Raw genomic sequence first — 18,832 nt, 5'->3', positions numbered from 1 at the left:
CTGTAAAACTAGAAGCTTAAACTTCCTAGTCATTACTTTTGTTTGGTTGGGTTAGTTATTTCAGTTTCCTAAAATGAACTGAAGAAAAAAAAACCAAACAAAAACCAGAGGCCTGCTGTAAAGACAGCTACGTGCCAGCATTAGAGCTTACATGTTTGTCATCAAAGTAATAATTACTACACTTTCTTAAAACCCTAGGACAATATGTAAGTGTTGAGTAGATTCAAAGAGTACATGGTTCCATGGAAGTGCATCACGTGCCCAGAAAGAAACAGCCTACAAGCAACAGAGCCTGAGAATCACAGAGGCGAGAATCCATACAAAAGAGAAAAGGCTAAAAAAGAATTCTAGCATTTTTCCCCTCAAACTGAAGAAAATTAATTTAACACAAAGGGTGAATTACAGTCCTTCTTGGATTTTTTGCCATTTAGTTTTTGCATTTCTCCCATATGGGTATAAACAACTACCCAAAGTTCTTTATAATTTTTCAGTCATGTTCACCATTGGATACCCACGCCTTAATTCAACACTATAATTCAGAATAGCATATGAAAGGTGGTAACTGAAAAACTTAGAGTTCAAGCATTTGTTGGGAACTGCACTTAAGCTATTAGTCTAATGCTGAAGCTAAATGTGTCTTGAGTGTTTCCCTGTGATGTCAAGATCTCCAGCCTATCCTTCCTATTTTTGAAGGAACTAGACCTTCATTATTGGAATAAACAGGTAGATGTCCCCACCAACCCTTCCTCTCCTACTGCTCTGAAGAACAAGAAAGAAATGACTGATAACATCAGAGCAGACAGCAGCATGTTCTCCAGAGAAAGGGAACTTTAAGGTCATGGCCCATGCAGCACTTTCATCACTGGGGGTCAATCATGTTCATTGAGGGGGGGAAAAAAAAGAAATTGTGATGGTCTTAAACAACAATTGCTTCATAAGAGTACACCAAGATGAAGTCAGAGCATTTGTAATGTTCATATAAAGCACCATGACCCTGTCAAGTAGGGGTCACATATAACATATGAAAATATAGTCTCCTTAATCCTGGAGGTATCAGGAGTGCATGTGTCCTGCTACTAATCCACATTTGGCCAGAGTTTTCGATGGTTTCAGCTGTACCTTGTGATACCTTATACCAAGAACAAACACACAGACATCATTTCAACACAGAACAACAGGAAAGGTCACCCTCTGTGCGTACTCCTCTATGCAGCCGTCCAGCTCCATTGTCAATACTGGAAAGCAAAGCTTGGTTACAGGAAGACTCAGATGAATTTTCATTGCCTAAAGAGCCTCCATTTTGAAGGGAAAAGAGGGACCATCTCTACATGGTCAAGTGCTGGCAGCTGTCTCATTAGCTCTTACAGTCTGGCATATCTTAAAGCATTCTAGATTGTTGACATATAACCTGTTTAGTTCTACCCAGCTCTGGGTAAAATACGGCCAGATGGCTTATATGTGAGCATGTTATGCCTGACATCTTTTCTGTCAAGCTGCACTGCATTGTCTGACTTAGTACATTCCCTCCGCATTCTGGTAAGAAACATCTATTAGTGTTACTCTCCCCCACCAGTAATACTTCTGTGCAAGACTGAAACATACTATATAAACAATATAGTAGAAGGGTTTTCTGTGTTATACAAGCACCTAAGATGTTACACATTTTACAGGAAAAAAATCCACATGTATTTTGTATTTCCACCTGTATTCTACAAACACATACCCATGTAGACATTTCATGCTTACTCATTTTCAGAAGGGCAACAAATCAAGAACAAAAAAAAAAAACTTTATTAGCATAAAAAGTACATGTTCAGTAATCAATACTCAAATTCCTTCACAGCATCCGGCATGTTTGATACATCTTTCTGTATCTGCTACAGTTGGAGGAAGAAGGGGTTGTAAGATGTCAGAGGCTTAGGGTTAGAGGAGGGGTTGGTGGTGGGGTTTTTTTGTTTAATGCTTTTAAATTATGTAAACATTCAGAATGAAACCTGTACAACTTAAAAGTTAAATAAAACCCAATTTCAGCAATACAAAAAAAGCAATATAAAAAAAGTATTCAGATGCATGACATGCATCAGAAGAAAATGTAGAAGAACATGGCAAGTAAGTGAACATGTCTTAAAAAAGTTAGATCATACTGGAAATTCTCTGTAAATATCTGTATGGCTCAACATGATAAAGTTTATAAAATGACTTGGTTCCATAAGAGATCTGTACAGTTGCATCTATTTTAACTTCATTAAACAAAAATATATTAGAACAATAGACTGATCAAAAGGAATAAGAAAAGTCTACTCAAGTTTAACATTTCAAGCTGCCTATCTAGTTAATCTACTGGACAGAGGTAGATGACGAATATTAGTGGCCAAGCTATTCTAGCAAGAACTTTTAGCTATCTTGTCAAGTTTTTATATTCAAAGCCAATGTGAAAAGGCTTCACAGATGAAGGATATATTTCAAAAAGCCAGCCAGAAAACCTGTATTGCTGATGGAAGTAGTTTCAATTACACTGCTGAAAGCAAAGAGTATGTAAGAATAAGTCATTTACCAGACCGCTGTAAGGACACCACTGATCAAGCACTAAAGCTCATGCAGTCATTTCAACAAAAGTGACATTAATTTGTTCATTTCCTATGCTTACTTTAGAAGCTGAACCATTGCTACCTATCTGGCTCATAACTAGTCAAAATAAGATTGCAGGGTACCACGGCGGCGGATATCACATGTCCAGCAATGGAAACCACCTCCCAATGAATTGGCATGGCGAATATTCACTTTAATTGTAGAAATGCCTGCAAGAAACATACATTGCATACTTTAGAATCTCAAATTCATGTGGTAAGCATTGATCAGAACCAATAATGCTTTATCAGATCACGTGCATCAGATGCAAGTACGGAAAGTATTTCCTACTCATTTGTTAAGAATTTATTTTCCCAAATTCTAGGCAGAGAACAAGCTAGGAACATAGCTGGCTTGCTTATTCCAGCAATACCCTCAGGAATATACAGTCCCTGGAGCACAGCCAGTGTCTGATGTGTTATGATGTGCTAGTAATAAAAAGAAATTCAGTTTTTGCGGTATGTGAAGAATTAGCTGAAATTCTGCTACAATATATGACCAGGGCACATTTACATAAATCTCTGTGAGCATTTACGGTTCAGACACTGAATGTGCTCTTTCAAGTGCCTTTCAAGAAAAGAAACATTCAAAGTACAGAGCTTTGAGTCCCTCTTTCTCTGAAAGGGGAAAGAGGCTGTTATTACCTAGGTTAAGCTTCCTCTCACTTCTTTTCAGCTCTGATGTTTCAGCTGTGGCTCAGCTTATACAAAGTCCCAACAGACAGACTAGGATCAGAAGACTTTTCTGTTAAGATTGCCTTTTTGCTTATTGGTACTTTCAGGAGCTCAGGAGCAGCTCAATAGAATCCATCATCTAGGTCAGCAATAGTTTTGTTGCCAGTAGACCCATCTCAGTCCTAGGAACTTACTGACTACAGGAGTTTATTTGGAACTCACACAGACTATGAAGTTCAAGTGTGAAAGATATATCATGGTTAGCATTAATAGCCTCATTTTTAAGTACTTTCAAGCATTTATAAATCCTCAGCTCCTTGGTCACACAGAGAATTAAAACAATCTAAGACTGAAAAGCTAAGTGATACACTGAAGGTTGCATAGCCAGTCCTTAAAAGCAGATTGAACCATTAGATTAGATTGCATGGTTCTCACCTGCAATCATCTCAGATTTGAGGGAAGCTTCAATAAGTGCACTCACATCCATGGCACCAACCCGTCTTCTAGGTTCACAGTTGCTATCTTCCACACTTTGGATCATTCTCTCCTTCCCATTATTTTTCTCCCTTTAAAGGATTCTGCTGCTGCTGGGGAGTATTTTTGCTCTACAGTACAATGATCCCTCACTTCCCTTGACTGCTCATCTACCCGCTAGTCTTTCTGCCCTATCAACTTTTGCATCACCATGTGCTTATCCTGCAGCAATAGTCAGCTGGCTGTAGCACCAAGCAATCTGGCTACCCTCCTACTAACCAACTATAAATCACAAGTAGATCTACCTACATCTTTCCCTCCCAGCATGATGGAAGCAGTTGGATTAACAGCATGAGTTCAGATTTTTAAGTCTATATTATTTGCCTTCACAGCAAGCTGTACATAATAAGACTTTCAGCTTTTATATTCAATTACAGTTCTCCTGCCACTGTGTTTCCGAAGGAATTTCACTCTACCATGAGGTTACATCTCACAGGACTGAAATTCTCCATAAATGAGCAGAAGTACCTGTATTAAGTGGTCTTAAATTGACAGTTTAAAGTACTATGAGTTAGAAACTAGAAAAATCTGAAAGCATTTTGGCACTGAGGGATAGCCAGCTCTACATCACTCAGCAATAGGTGCACTCAACCTCTCCAAGACCGATTTTGACCTCCAAATTGAACAGACAGTTTTATCTTAAAAAAGCTCACTCAAAAGCATGCTTGCTGTAACTTTAATTGCTACTCATACCTTTATTTGCTGCAAGCTGTAGGGGGTACAAGCTGTAAGATGTATTCATATGACTGACGTATCCAGGAGAGAAATCACTGAATGGTTCTTACTTGCTAATCCAATTGTTTGAGTACCTTTTCCAGTGCTGACTACTTTGACTACTTTAAGCGAAACCTCCATTCATCCTGATGTGCATAGCTGGTATCACAATCATTTAATTTTAAGTGTATGTTGAAATATGTTAGGACATACCCAGATTTTCAAACATTTTCTGAATTGATGTCTCATTGGCGTCCACCATCACACGTTTCTCATCCAACATTAGGACATTCATGGAGAGCCATTTAGAAGACATCCACAGTGGGTGATCTAAACACATGAGAATAAACCTTCTACTGTACCAATGTTGCCCCATATTAATACTCTTAAGAATACTCTTGGAATTCTTAGAAAAGAAAGAGTAAATATACCATCTGGGATGAGTGGCACAGGGGGGCGAATCACAGTCCAGCCTGCTTTCTTGAAGAGCTCAATCTGAAAGAGCAATTTAATTAGATTCTAAAACAGGGTTCTTAAAGTGTCATACTATGTACTCCAACCTATTCCACATTTTCTCAGGCTACTTCAACGTACATGACATGCCCCTCCCACTGTTCACTACTCTTGCGCTCTAAAAACCATCCCAGTTTTCATACAAGCATTTTTTTAAAGCCTTTTCAAACTTTGGATACAGCTAGCATTTTTCTTCTACTGTTTTTATATATGTTAGGTATACTAAGATATGTTAAACACAAAAGGTAACAGATGCAGTTTGGAGCCTGTGAAGTAAAGATATTAGCAACAGCACAAAAGAATTAAATTCTTTATTTTTGGTATTATTTCTTCCCATATGACTGTAAAAACCATTGATATGAATTAGACTGCCATTTATAGAAAAAAACAACACCAGAAATACCACATAAAATTATGTTGGCATCATGCTTCATAAGAAACTTAATATGCAGCTTATTTAACAAATGGAACAAAATATAGGCATCCTAGGGAATACTTTGCGTCTCTAAGAATTACACAATCAAGTTAAAAATAAGGAGGATAATTTGGCTAAGGAGAACTGACTTTTCAATTTCGTCTGAACACTTAGAAGAGCTCTTTATTCAAGTGTTACCACGAGGTGGAGCTCCGATTCTGAAATAACCACCCTGACCTGCCAAGATTTTAAAGAAAAGCCCCCTTTCACCCACGCTCCCCCCCCCCCCATTTCCCAGTCATCCAGAACTGCTAAATCAGTTTGTCTGAAAGAAAGCTGCATCTATCTTTTCTATCTACACAGACAGCAGTTTTCCATGAAAAAAGTCCCAGCACATGGGTTTAACACAAGGAGACCAAGAGGCTCCTCTTGCAAGTAAGATTATGAAAAACAGGGGAAGGGAAAAGGGGAAGAAAAGACTATGACTGTTTTAAAAATTATATTCTCATAATGGATACTACGAGAGGCGGTAATTCAACGGGACCATTTGCACTGAAGCCACTTGCTGAGAAGAGGCTAATGTTGCCTCCAACAGCTATGCTGTGCAGTGTTCCATAATCTCTGCTGCACACAGCTCTATCCCACTGATTCAGTATCAGCTCAACTATTCCCAGGTGGTTGTACAGCTTCTGAAGTCACGGGCATCCTCACAAAAATCCTCAGGCACTGACAGTACAGGTAACATGTCCAACAGAGATGAGTTCTCACTTTCTGGAAGGCTTTCTGATCTGATTGCACTGTTCAGCCATACTAGCTTTTTCTCAGATTGAAGTAGTAGTTTTACATACTGAACCATGTCTCTCCTTTCCTACTATTCAAAAAGTATTTCTCCCTCAGTTATTTAAAGCTGAATGCCTGAGCAATTACCATCCTCCTGCCACTGGTAGAATTAACAATACCAAAGGAGAGGCTTCCAAAATAGGAATACAAAGGGGGATGTCCTGGTTTCAGCTGGGATAGAGTTAATGGTCTTCCTAGTAGCTGATACAGTGCTACGTTTTGAGTGGGGTATGAGAAGAATGTTGATAACACTGATGTTTTCAGTTGTTACTAAGTAGTGTTTAGTCTAAAATCAAGGATTTTTCAGCTTCTCATGCCCAGCCAGTGAGAAAGCTGGAGGGGCACAAGAAGTTGGTGCAGGACACAGCCAGGGCACCTGACCCAAAGTTGCTAAGAGGGTATTCCATACCATGTGATGTCATATCTAGTATATAAACTGGGGGGAGTGGGGGCAGGAGGAATCGCCGCTCAGGGACTAACTGGGTATCAATCGGTGGGTCGTGAGCAATTGCCCTGCGCATCATTTGTACATTCCAATCCTTTTATTACCACTGTTGTCATTTTATTAGTGTTATCATTATCATTATTAGTTTCTTTTCTGTTCTATTAAACCATTCTTATCTCAACCCACGAGTTTTACTTCTTTTCCCGATTTTCTCCCCCATCCCGCTGGGTGGGAGTGAGTGAGTGAGTGAGCGGCTGCATGGTGCTTAGTTGCTGGCTGGGGTTAAACCACGACGGGGGATTACACTTCTGAGCAGCAGAAAACCCTCAATTTCTCCTTGGATACAATTAATATATTTAAGTAGTGGAAGTGTTCAGAGAAGTAGTATACCCTAAGTACTTGCTTTGATACTACATTATTACAAAATAGATCACTTCCATCATATTTAAACCATGTATATAGGAAGAAACACAACACATCTGCCTAGCCTCGCAGTAAGAGAGCACAAAGAGCAGTAGCAGAAAACTGGGGGAAAACAATGGCCATTGCACTGCTGAGAAAGTTCTAGAATCAAGATGCAAATGCAACTATAAGTTCCTGAACAACTGTCTGAGTGCTATTTAAATTCAATAACTTAACATTATTCAAGTGTATACAAAATAAACGTGTGTATTAGCAATTATCCAGCAGGAACCTAATCCAGCTGAGTAATTTTTAAACACAAAACACCTTCCCCTCTGCTACACTCTTACCTGATGGCAGGGACGGTCTGGGTTAGAGAGCACAAGACCAGGACCAATTATATTAAAAGTGGCATCAATGTGCATAGGGTTAGGATCCTTAAAAGATATTACATGCACTCTATAGTCTGGTGCAAGATGTCGCGTCATCCATTCAATGCCCATGTAATTTGTAACCTGAAAACAGGACAAAGTAAGTTTCGCTAGGCTAGAAACTGTATCCAAACTTAGTCTAAGGTTTTATTTAAATAAATATTTAAAGCCAAAATAATATGAATTTGTGCCTCTAGTTAACCCCTTAGCTGTAAGACAGTCTCATCCTGTATATCAGACATTCTACGAATAGCAACTTCTTTTGTCAACACTCTTATTTTAATGCTGGTCAGGGATTTAAAAAGACATAAATACAAGTATCAATCACTAAGGTAGATACCAAAACTGTTGGAATAAATCTTTGTTTACCTGGCTCCTTTGTACAAAGATATCTCTTCCAGCTCTAATGAAGTCAGCGGCATCAAAGCAGGGCTCAAATTCAGTAGTTACAAATTTTCCCTGAGCTGCCAGTTTATGCCTGTCTTCAACAGAGTGGATTGGATAATCCTGGTTATAGAAATAGGAATAACAACTTTAGGTTGGAGATGGTAAGGGAAAGTTTTCAAACTATTTGCTACTGGAGAGTATTTTGAAATTAAGAAAATATGTTTATATTGATAGCTATTATGTTCCTTGGAAGTGGTTTGGTTTACTTGTTACTAGAATAAAAAAAAAGAAAGCATAAATGTGGAAGTTTAAGTAAAAGGTTTTAAGTACATTCAAGAACAGGTGATTAGATAAGCAACAACAGTTATACAGAGAAGTTAATTGCTCTTCAGAGCCAATGTCTTTATAATATTCTGGCTTCTGAATCAAAAGTATTCATTACCAGGGGAGTTTAACTATCCAACAAATCACTGCACAGTGACAGAAATACTGTTATGGAAGCTATTTCCTAACAAAGGTAGACTCCCTACTTTTTTCCACATTTTAGAATGGAGCAGTACTTCAAACTAGAAGGTAGATCTTCAGAAATTTAAATAGATTTTAGAATGAAACAATGCAATTAAGAACAAATGAGGTGTGAAGAACAGCACAAAAACCCTACTCCTGGATAAGTAGTTTCTATGCTTTAGAACAGGCTCTGGAAATTTTCCAGTACTGACAGATTAAGGTAATTTTGTTTAACAAAGACTTCTTTGCATCATCGACAAGACGTCACTGTTCCCAGAAAGTTATAATCACTCCACAACTAGTTTTACTGCACTTACTGTGGATGCCCTTACCAAGGTCCTAATGCATTTGGGGGCCTATAGGAAACTATCAAAATTGTCCAAGTCAAAATTATTACAAAACAAAAAAATTAAGAAAATACTCACTTAAATATTTGGAAGGTAAATACTCACAGTTTCGATCCTCCACTATTTCTTGTATGTAACTTTCAAAATACTAATCATCATGCAAAACAAAGATTATGACGGGTTTTTTCCTGTGACAAAATATATTTTCTTTCCCACTTTCCTGATACACTTAGGACATATGGACATTATCAGGGAATCTTAATTCTTTAAAGTAATCTTTGTGATGTCTTTCTAGCATTCCTTCCCCTTTAGTAATGCTAAGTTACAGCCAGTAATCAAAACAGTTCAAAGCAGACTTGAATTCAATAGACACAACTTCCTGTTTCTTATTCCCTAATTGCACACACTCAGTTTCAGCTGGAAAGGACACAGAATATTTGCATACATTAGAAAAACCACAAATTTCCCAGAGTTGTTTTGTTATTGTTGCCATTCCCCCAGTTTTGAAACCTAAATACCACGTTGCAACTATCAACAAAATTCTGTATAACCGGAACTGAAGTTCTGAAGCAAAATGAGAACAATACCTGATCATAGAGTTCATCTGCCATTGTGGGTTTGGGGGCAGTTGTCCACTTAGCACCACAGTTGAAATATTCTTTGATTATTCGTCTATATGCTCTGTACTCAAAGAACCGAGCACGCCAAGCCATAGGCGCTTCAATAATTTCATTACCCACCACCAACAGGATGTCTCTTGGCATGGCAGCGTACATACCTGAAAGGAAAAAGGCCATTACCCTATGAGACAAATATGCTTTTCTCAGCTCTTTCAGCTTATTAACTTTTCACCCTCCTTTTTACCATCCAAAAGGATGGCAGAAAGCCTCTTTAGCAAAGTCAGGAAACCAGTGCATAATTTGAGGTCCTTACATTCTTCAGTAAGTTTTCAAAGTGACATTTTTTTGTTCAAAATACATGCAACTTTTGCTACAAAGCCTCACTTATATCAAGTGGCCAGATGAAAGCCATCCACAATCTACAAGCCTCCACTTCATAATTTGGTTAATAGAAATTAACTAGACAAATGTTTATGATTTACTCAGACAACTTGAAAAGGTGATGATGGGTAGCAAGTTTTCCAGGTGGACCTCATTTCTTTATATGCCACCCTTTTAAAAAGACTTTTTGCTACAGAGGAATTTGATGGAACACAGAACTACTGCAGGAAGTAGTGCCGTTAGATTTTCCATTAACATTATCTGTTCCCTAATGAATTTGAATTCCACTAGAACAACTTAAGAACAAATTTGACTTGAAAGGAGCCTGGAGACTACACTCGATGCAAAGCTGAGTATGAGCCACTGCTCTCACTGCAAATAACCAAAGCCATATGGTGCTATACAAGGAGGAATGTGGCCAGGAGATAAAAAGCCATTAAAATTTCCTTGACACTAGTGAGGATACTCCTGGAAAACTGTTTTCAGTTTTGGCCTCCATAGTTTAAGATGGATCCAACTCTAGGATCCAACAAAGGGCTATCAAGACAGCCAGGGGCGCCTTACAGCACATGACCTGGGAGAAGTGGAGGGACCTCAGCTTATTTCATGTGGCAAGTACGGGACAAAGCACTAAGCCTACAGCTACTTTCAGGGACATTAAACAGGACAGATGAATACTTCTTGGTAGTGGCAGCAACAACATAGCAAGGAAATCTGGCAACAGATGCTGGTGTGGGAAGTTCAGGTTAGGTATTAGGAAAACATCTTTCACTAGGAAATCCACGCAGCACTGAAACAAGTCAGCAAACCAGGTGGCAAAATCTCCATCCCTGGAGATTTTCCAAGTCATAGCTACACAAAGCCATCACTGACCTCATCTAGCACTGGCAATAATCCTGCTCCAAGCAAGAAGGTAGACAAGATGACACCCAGATTGTCTCAGGTAAGAGCTAAACAGACAAGGCCTTAAACAATGGAAGAACATTTACCTGTAGACTCAAAATCAGGTGTTTTATACTTCACAGACCAGTCAATTGGATCAGGCCTCTTGACAATTACACCTTCTCTTTTCAAAATATTGCACATCTCTTCAATTTCAGCAATAGCTTTTTTTAAATGGTCTTTGGGGAAGCTCTGGCCTCCAAATTTCTGATAAAACTCCCAATACTTTTCATATGTGTTGGCCTAAAACAAAAGGACAGGTAAGTGACAAAGGATAAGCATCAGTTATTTTGGTAGAGTGAGATAGATGCATAAGACACAGTTCTTAATGTTCAAAGTTTCTTGTTCTTCTTTCACCGACTTCCCATTGTTCTGCATGTGTTATGACCCTAACATGTTGTAGTGTGCCTTATATTTGATTCCTGCAATATTTTGAAGAGTTGCTAAGAATTGTTAATGTCCTGCTGATTCTTCTAAAATAAAGGGGCAGGGGAGAGGGAAGGGAGGAAAGGAAGGGAGAAGCATCAATGCTTCAGATAAATGCTCAACTATTCCTGGCTGAGAATCCCTGTCCTGGTAGCACTCTACTGTCTTTATTTTTTGTCTTTACTACTTCTATTTATACACACCATTGGCAAGGTTTCACTCAGATGTTTTATGATGTACATGTGTCCAGCCATTAAACTTACGTAAGTGCAGGTGTTAGACTAGTTGTGAACAGCTGATGTCTTCACAAATATTTACACACAGTAACAAAGTTAAGTTTCAGCTGTATGTGCTAAGCAGGCTCATTGAACTAGCAGATAGCTTCAGTACTGCTAACGGCCTGTACATGTGGCATGATGCCTAAGAAAGAAGTCCTCTAAGGAACAGCAGGAAAAAAGGGAAAGCCATTCTGGAATGTGGAGAAGTACACATTTCACTCCCACTTGCAAGTTTAGTTTGACTTTTAGATGGGATTTTCAGGATATTTCATTTCCTCATATTTTTGGATATAGATGGATCAGTAGCTTAAATTACTTGTTTCTACTGATGGAAATACTATTATAAATAATGTAATAAATATTTCTAGAAGTCTCTTCCCCTCTTTAGCCATAGCGCTACAGAAAGCCTCATTATTTATCAAACCACAGATGAAAACCAAGAGACCACATTACACTTCAGTTAGTATTTAGTGGCTAGTATTGCCAAGTGGCCATGAAAGATTTGGTCCTTATTACACTAGACCTGTACGAACACACACCAAACACAGCAAACACTACAGACTCTGCTGTTTAATAAGGCTAGCAGACATGTTTTTAAATGAAAACAACCTTGAGCTCATCTCCAAAATGCATACATCTGTAGTCACCTTGTTAAAACCTCACTTTGGTACTGTCACAGTGGTGACATCAGGAATTCTAAAACCATCCCAAGTACAGGTAACATGCCTTGTTGGCTAGAAGGGGCCATACTTCAGGTACAGCAGCAGTCTAGAAAATGCAAGAGATACTAAATTCATCTGTCAGGGTTGGATTACAGCAAGTAGAACATTTATAGGTCTAAATCCTCTGCTCCTGAAATCTTGTGATAGTCATCTTGAATTAAAAACTAATTCAAAATAATGTCCTAGTTCTCATGGTTAAGAAAATCCAGACATATAATCAAACAAATTATGCTGCTTCAGTTCAGAGTATCTTTGAAAGTATTTCATTCAGATTTATAAGCTGTGAAACCAGCAGTTTTGATGCATCTCTGCTAACACTAAGATGGCAGAGGAACAAGTGCATATGGAGCCCTACTGGAATGACAGCAGAAGGGGTCAGGAACAGGTGAGCAAGCAGTCAGGCCTTCCTTCTACCAAACAGAGTCTTGCTCATTCGGGTAGCACAAGTGACAGCAATGGGATGAAGGAGAACCTGCCCTTCCAAACATGAGGTTATCTCCTGATGCTGCAGTCCTGACTACCTTCCAGAAAGCAATCTTCCAGACAAAAACAATGCAATGATGTTCCTTTTGTGCTAGTACTGTCAGTGAGCCCCAAGCAGGCAAGGTCATTCATCTGAAGGCATGCCTGATCTCCTTTAACAATCCAAGCTATCCACTCCACTATTTCTGGATATTTGCCCTCATGCTAGAGAGGCAAGACAGAAGGAAAACAAACTTCAACCTTTTAGACATCCTTAACATTTATATAGACAGACCAGGCAAAGGTCTCAGCATGGCCATCCTGCTCCTCCAGTACTGAAGCTTCCTCCCATCCTTCCTGAAGGAATTTATTCTTTTTCTTTAAGTGAGGTCTTGGGTAATTTGATCACCTCAGCCTTGCCAGCTGTTCAGAACTCACAGGCAGATCACATGAAGTGCCTAGCATTCCTATGGAAACGTGTTCTGCTAATGAGACAAATTTGTCCTGAGGAGCAAAGCTAGTAATCTTCAGAGCCACCAGTGATGTATTTGAATATCATTAAGTCCCAAGAGGTGCAGCTCCCCTCTTCACCAGGTGTCCTCTAGTACTGCTCTTTTTCAAACCTGAGAAATTACACTTGCATTACACTAATACAATGGCATAATCTTAAAGTTACAACACAGTAGGGGTTAACACCATAACAACACTTATATTCCCTACCTTCTAAATAACTGGGAAAAGGGTATATGACTGGGACATCTACTACATACCAATTCAGGGTTGAAATTTCAGGCCCCTTTGATCATACACGTACAACTCATTTCAGACTGTTCAAAAAGTACCATGGCCAGGACACAGAAAAGAGCTTTAAATAATCTTCTCAATGCACCTTATAACCTCCTGTCTGAGAGTACCTGAGAAACTGTATCAGCACTTCAGGAAAACTCTTTCTTTTCAGAAAGAAATGTAAGAGCGTGCTGTAAGGAAAAGATTGTCTTTAAGAAACAGCAGAATTACTCCCTATAGTTGCTATATATTTTAAATATTTGTTGTGGAAAATAATTAATGTTATCAATGCCAAGGCTCTCGAGATGTACCTTCAAGCTAGTAATGACAGTTATTAAATTTAGTACATTAAACCAGAAATTCAACTCAAAATGCTTTTTGCCTAATTCAGTAGTAAACACACCCCCTCCCCAGATATAATGATCTGTGGTAATAACACCTCTTCACAAAAAATGCATTATTATTCACAGAATATACTGACAAACATTGCAGAGTACAAAGCTATAAAGCTCAACTGTTTGATTAAGTGTCAACTGCTTCAAAAGAATACATCTGAACTGAGATTTTTGACCAAAGTGCTAGTTCAAAAAAGGACATCTTCCTAATTAATGTAGTTGCTAACCTCCTAGTTAAGATTTCCCATGTTTCCCAGTAGTGTATTTACCTCTACAAAACCTACGTAGCCCCTTTCAAGCTCCCAAAAGGATATGCAATAAAGTGTCAGCTCATTAATATTCATCAGATATGTAAGTCTCCCTATTCAATTCATTCCTCCTCCTTCTTACACCAAGCACATCATTCCCACATCACAGCAGAAAGATTTGTGTATACCAAACCCACATCTCAAAGTACAAGAGTGCTTGCTGAATGCAGCCATACTTCCTGCACTTAAATGTTTTGTAAATAAACATGCATACAATCTTAAAACACAATTTACAAGTACCTCAAAGCAAGTATTTACCAAACTGTTATAATTTGTGTTTTTTAAAACATCTCGGGTCTAAAGCCTCAGTTTTTCCTTATACAACTCAAATTCATTAGTTTTAAACTGCAGTTTTTATAAACAATGACCTCATTCATATTTGGCAGAAGGCACATGATACACATCAACCCCACTATTGCTACTTACAGGGACAGTACCAGGGATTTCTGCCTATTGTATTACACTGGAGCAACACACACATACATGCCTTACCTTTCAGCCACGTAGAGATTTGAACAATAACTGAATCTATTAATATCTTTCAGTATTGGCAAGGTAGGATTTGGACTACTGTTTGGATTATTCAGCAACGCCCCCAAGCAAAGTTACTGTTGCAGTTTCTACAGCACAATTTAAGACAAAACCAGAGAAAACTAGAGGAAACCATATCTCAGCTGGCGCGCTCTATTACTATCACCTGTGGCCAACGTATCCTTTAGACTTGGCAGTTTACATAAAGCAAAGCTAAAGCTTGCTTTAACCCCACATTGTACGTATTTGAATTGCAGAGGTAATCCTATAGTTCGGCATTCCTCATTGAGCTTTTGATATTGTATGTAACACAAAGTGAAGTTCTGACCTCATTTGATCAGTTATGCCTTAATAGGCAGTAGAACCAGGCTAGCTGTATAGCATGTCACACTTCAGCAAGTTAGATATTTCAAAGAGTGTTTTTTCTGACATTAAAGCAAGGCCTTGGCCACTACTTGAGAACAGATTTTTGCCTCATTTAATGTTAAAATGCAAAAAAGTTAGATATGTTTTTTTCCTTACTCTTTCTGTACATTCATTATAGCAGTTTTAAGTACATAAATGAACATACATACACTTGTATATTAGAAATGCCAGTCCTCATTTGCTGCTTTTTCTGAAGCTGCTAGAATATCTTTGGAGTGTCTGAAACAGGATTCGAGACATTGGTAACTCAGCTTCAGCTTTCAAGGAGTAAATACAAGTCATAATGAAGTCAGTGGTAGTTTTCATTGCACTCACTGGGGCCAAGATATCATCTCAAATGCCCCAACGTAAATCAGATGATTACTTTTCAGTCTGGGGATTAGGGCTGCCAAGCTGCAGTAATTCATTCACACTCCTCCAATCACTTTTGTCCAGATTCTAAAGAAAAATATACCAATGTAAAAGGGGCTAGGAGAAGAGAAGTCTCCACAAGTACATCCCAAGCTTCCTCTAAACTACTATTTCCAGCACTTTAAACATATTTTCAGTATCTTTGCCGTTCCTTCAATGTCAGATCAGAAGAATTCCCTTTCTTTTTCTAACTGAGGTCTTCTGGTCAACTTTGTCACAATACCCTTTAAAAATTTTACTAAGGTCTCTTCAGCAGAAGCAGTGTGCCAGCTCATTTTGCTGTGATAGCCATGGATTACATGCTGCCTTGGAGGTAGTACCGTACTGTGACACCAGAAGAAAACAATTCAAGATCATCCCCACAACCGCAGGAAACAACACATATTTAGCAACTTTCAAGTCCAGGTAAAGTACAAAATAAAAATCTGGAGCAAGCCCATTGTTTGAGTGTTCCCGTTCTAAAATACAACGTTTCAGAGAACAAAGAAATGTGGATTTATTTAGGTTGCTGTTGTAGCTTTAGGCACAGAAAAGCCCTGAGAAACAGAGGAGTATGTATGCAACGTAAGAGTTGCAGTGAGCTAATTAAGAGCTATTTAAACAGAATGATCCTGATAGTCTACAGCTATAGAACTCAATCTTTCTCAGCCTATTAAGTAGAAAACTACACTTTTCTTCAAGTGGTAACCCGACTTAGTTTTGAGCCCAATTAAGCTTTCATCATTCCTACCAACTATCTCAAAAGCTAGAGTATGCACTTTGATAGCATCAGGGCAATATTACTAGAGCAGACTGCACGTGTTAGAGATTCTCTCTACTACTGACTTCTGTCAAGACAGCTAATTCAGTTGAAAGTGCAAAGAAAAAGCATATCCCCCACCAACATGGCTATGCTGTCAAGTTTCACAGATGTAAAGAACTACTTTGAAAAAAAGAATCCTCAAGAGTAAACACCACACCTTGTGCACTGTAAAGCTTAAGCAAATTGTATATAGGAAAACCACATTATTTCCTATTTAAGGTTGGTTTTTTGTTGTTTACCTTAACCTCCACAGAAAAAGGTGGGACACAAGCATTTTCAGCTCTTCCCACAATGACCTCTTCCAGTGGGTCCCATTCATTGTATGAGCAAACAAGACAGTCCTTAGGCACAGGGCTAGCAGCCTTGTTGTCATCAGCAGCACAGGTGTTCTGGGAGGCCGTAGCTGCCCGGGTGCTCTGGAAAGATCGCTGCACCCATCCTGTAAAGACTCTTCCAAGCTTAAAATAAAAAATAAGAACGAAAATTACGTTTCCCTTACAGAAGGGGCAAAAAGCAACGGTTCAGTCCGCGAGTGCCTTACGCTGTCATCCCAAAGCAATGCACGTTATTTGGGGCATCGACAGAAACACACTCTTCCAGCCAGTCTAATTTATTCACGGCCTGCTAGATGCTTAAAGGACAATCTGCCTTTTAAAATACGCGCGGTTCAGCAGGGTAATGGCATAGGAGCACAGCACCGGCGGCGGCGACCACAGCCGCTGAACATTGTGCTGCTGAACTGGGAGGACGCAGGGGTGAGCCTCGGCCACACCAGCCTGCAGCCGCCCGGCGCCCGCTCGCCGGCGCCCGCTCGCCGGCGCCCGCCGCAGCGCCGCGCCCGCCGGCGCGGAGGGCCCGCGCAGGACCGCCTCCCGAGGGAGCATCCTCAGCCCCAGCCCCCCGAGCCTGGCGGCGGACCAGCGCGGCACCAACCCGCGAGCCGATGTAATGCGCCGCTTCGGCTCCCCGGCTGCCCCCGCGCAAGCACCGCACTCGCAGCATTTCTGCTGGCAGGGCAGGGCAGGGCAGGACGCCTCCGCTCCGCTCCGCACCGTCCCCGCCCCCGCCGGCAGCGCAACTAGCGCCCGCCGCCCGCCCCGCAGCCTTTATAGCGGCCCGCCACGCCCCCCGCACCGCCCATGGGCTGAGGGGGCGCGGAGCCCATACTGGGGGCGGCAGCTGCCCCCCCCCCCCCGCTCCTCCACAGCTGCAGCCGGGCGGCGGCGGGGCCCCGGCGGGAAGGGCCCGCACGGCGGCGCGGACCACCCTCGCCCCCCCGCTCACGGTTCAGGGATCGCCCGGCACCGCCCGCCCGTCGGGATGAAAGAGCAGCCGGAGCGATGGAGACCCAGATCCAGGCCCTGGGCGGCGCAGCCTAGCTGGGTGAGGCAATCTCCTGCAAAACTGGCTGACGGCTTCTTTCGACATACCGGGATCTCGTTTCCACAAACGGCTCTTTAGCAGCAATCTGACTTTGAAGGTTTCCAGTCAGGTTCCACTCCAAATTCTTCTCTAAAAAGTGTGCTGAAGTGCATCATTCAGTTATTTTTAGTCACCAAATACGCATGTTCCTCATTAAACCTGTAGTAGACAAATTCGATTTTACCCCAATTTTCAACAGTTCATATGCTAAGAATTCGGATTTTCAGACAACAACCAAAAGATTTTGAGATTCAACTAAAAATATTTTAATTCTTTAATTACTGAAGGGGTGTTTCAAGAATATCCCAAACACTTAATTTCAAATTCCGGCTTTTCAAAATGCGTATTGTATGATGAAAAGTCATCTTAAAATGAAAACCTAAACCAGTTAGCTCCTAGTAGACCTATACTTATTTTCTCCTGCAAAACCTCTCCATGAAAAAATCAACAGAAGTATCTTCAAGAATACTTCTATCTCAACAGAACTGCAGTCTACAATGAGAAACCTGTTTGCTACCAGCTCTACTCATATTTAGTATATCCCCACTAGCCTGATACATTATTCTGCATTTTCTCAACTTTGCATACAAGTTCACTTTTAAATCATTTGATTTTGCCTTACAAAAGTAAAAAGCAGACATAGCGAAAAAAATAGTTTTGCCAGAGTTATTCTGTTTAAAGTTGTAAAAATCTGCCTCTCTCTTTCAACCTTATTACTTTTGGTTCTGCCTTTATCACCCACACGGTACCTAGTATTTCTTCAGCCTTGGTCAATACTCCGTCAGCCATTATCCAGAGCTAGGACAGTGGGACATGGCTGTGAACAGACATGATATTTAACACTACTTCTATATGTAAGATCGTGGGTAGTGCTAGTGAACTCAGCAGACATATCTATAGCAGGAAAAAGGTAAACATCACTGGTAGTAACATAAATTAAAACATAAGCTATGGTCTTAGAATACAGCAAATCAGCTACAGTTTTAACACGCCGTAGACATATAAGTAAGCAAGTTTTATTCTACTGGGTAATTAATCATTCAGCAGTTTGCCTTTTTGGCACAGGTAAAGACTCCATGTTCC

The 18,832-nt window shown here is 40.1% G+C and overlaps 1 protein-coding gene across 1 annotated transcript; it reads right to left on the bottom strand.

The window, feature by feature from the left end:
- Positions 1-1,773: 1,773 nt before the first annotated feature.
- GATM (glycine amidinotransferase) lies at positions 1,774-17,382 on the bottom strand. The gene is made up of 9 exons (XM_069798339.1): positions 17,261-17,382; positions 16,567-16,785; positions 10,828-11,023; positions 9,425-9,615; positions 7,966-8,103; positions 7,516-7,680; positions 4,982-5,045; positions 4,764-4,880; positions 1,774-2,798 (listed from the first exon to the last, which is right to left on the bottom strand). Exons 1-9 carry the CDS (start codon positions 17,327-17,329, stop codon positions 2,686-2,688), a joined length of 1,272 nt encoding a protein of 423 aa, XP_069654440.1. The 5' UTR covers positions 17,330-17,382; the 3' UTR covers positions 1,774-2,685.
- Between the last annotated feature and the right edge of the window lie 1,450 nt (positions 17,383-18,832).

This window comes from Haliaeetus albicilla, chromosome 12, assembly GCF_947461875.1.
Source record: "Haliaeetus albicilla chromosome 12, bHalAlb1.1, whole genome shotgun sequence".
Lineage (NCBI taxonomy): Eukaryota > Metazoa > Chordata > Aves > Accipitriformes > Accipitridae > Haliaeetus > Haliaeetus albicilla.
This window is presented reverse-complemented; position numbering and strand designations above follow the sequence as displayed.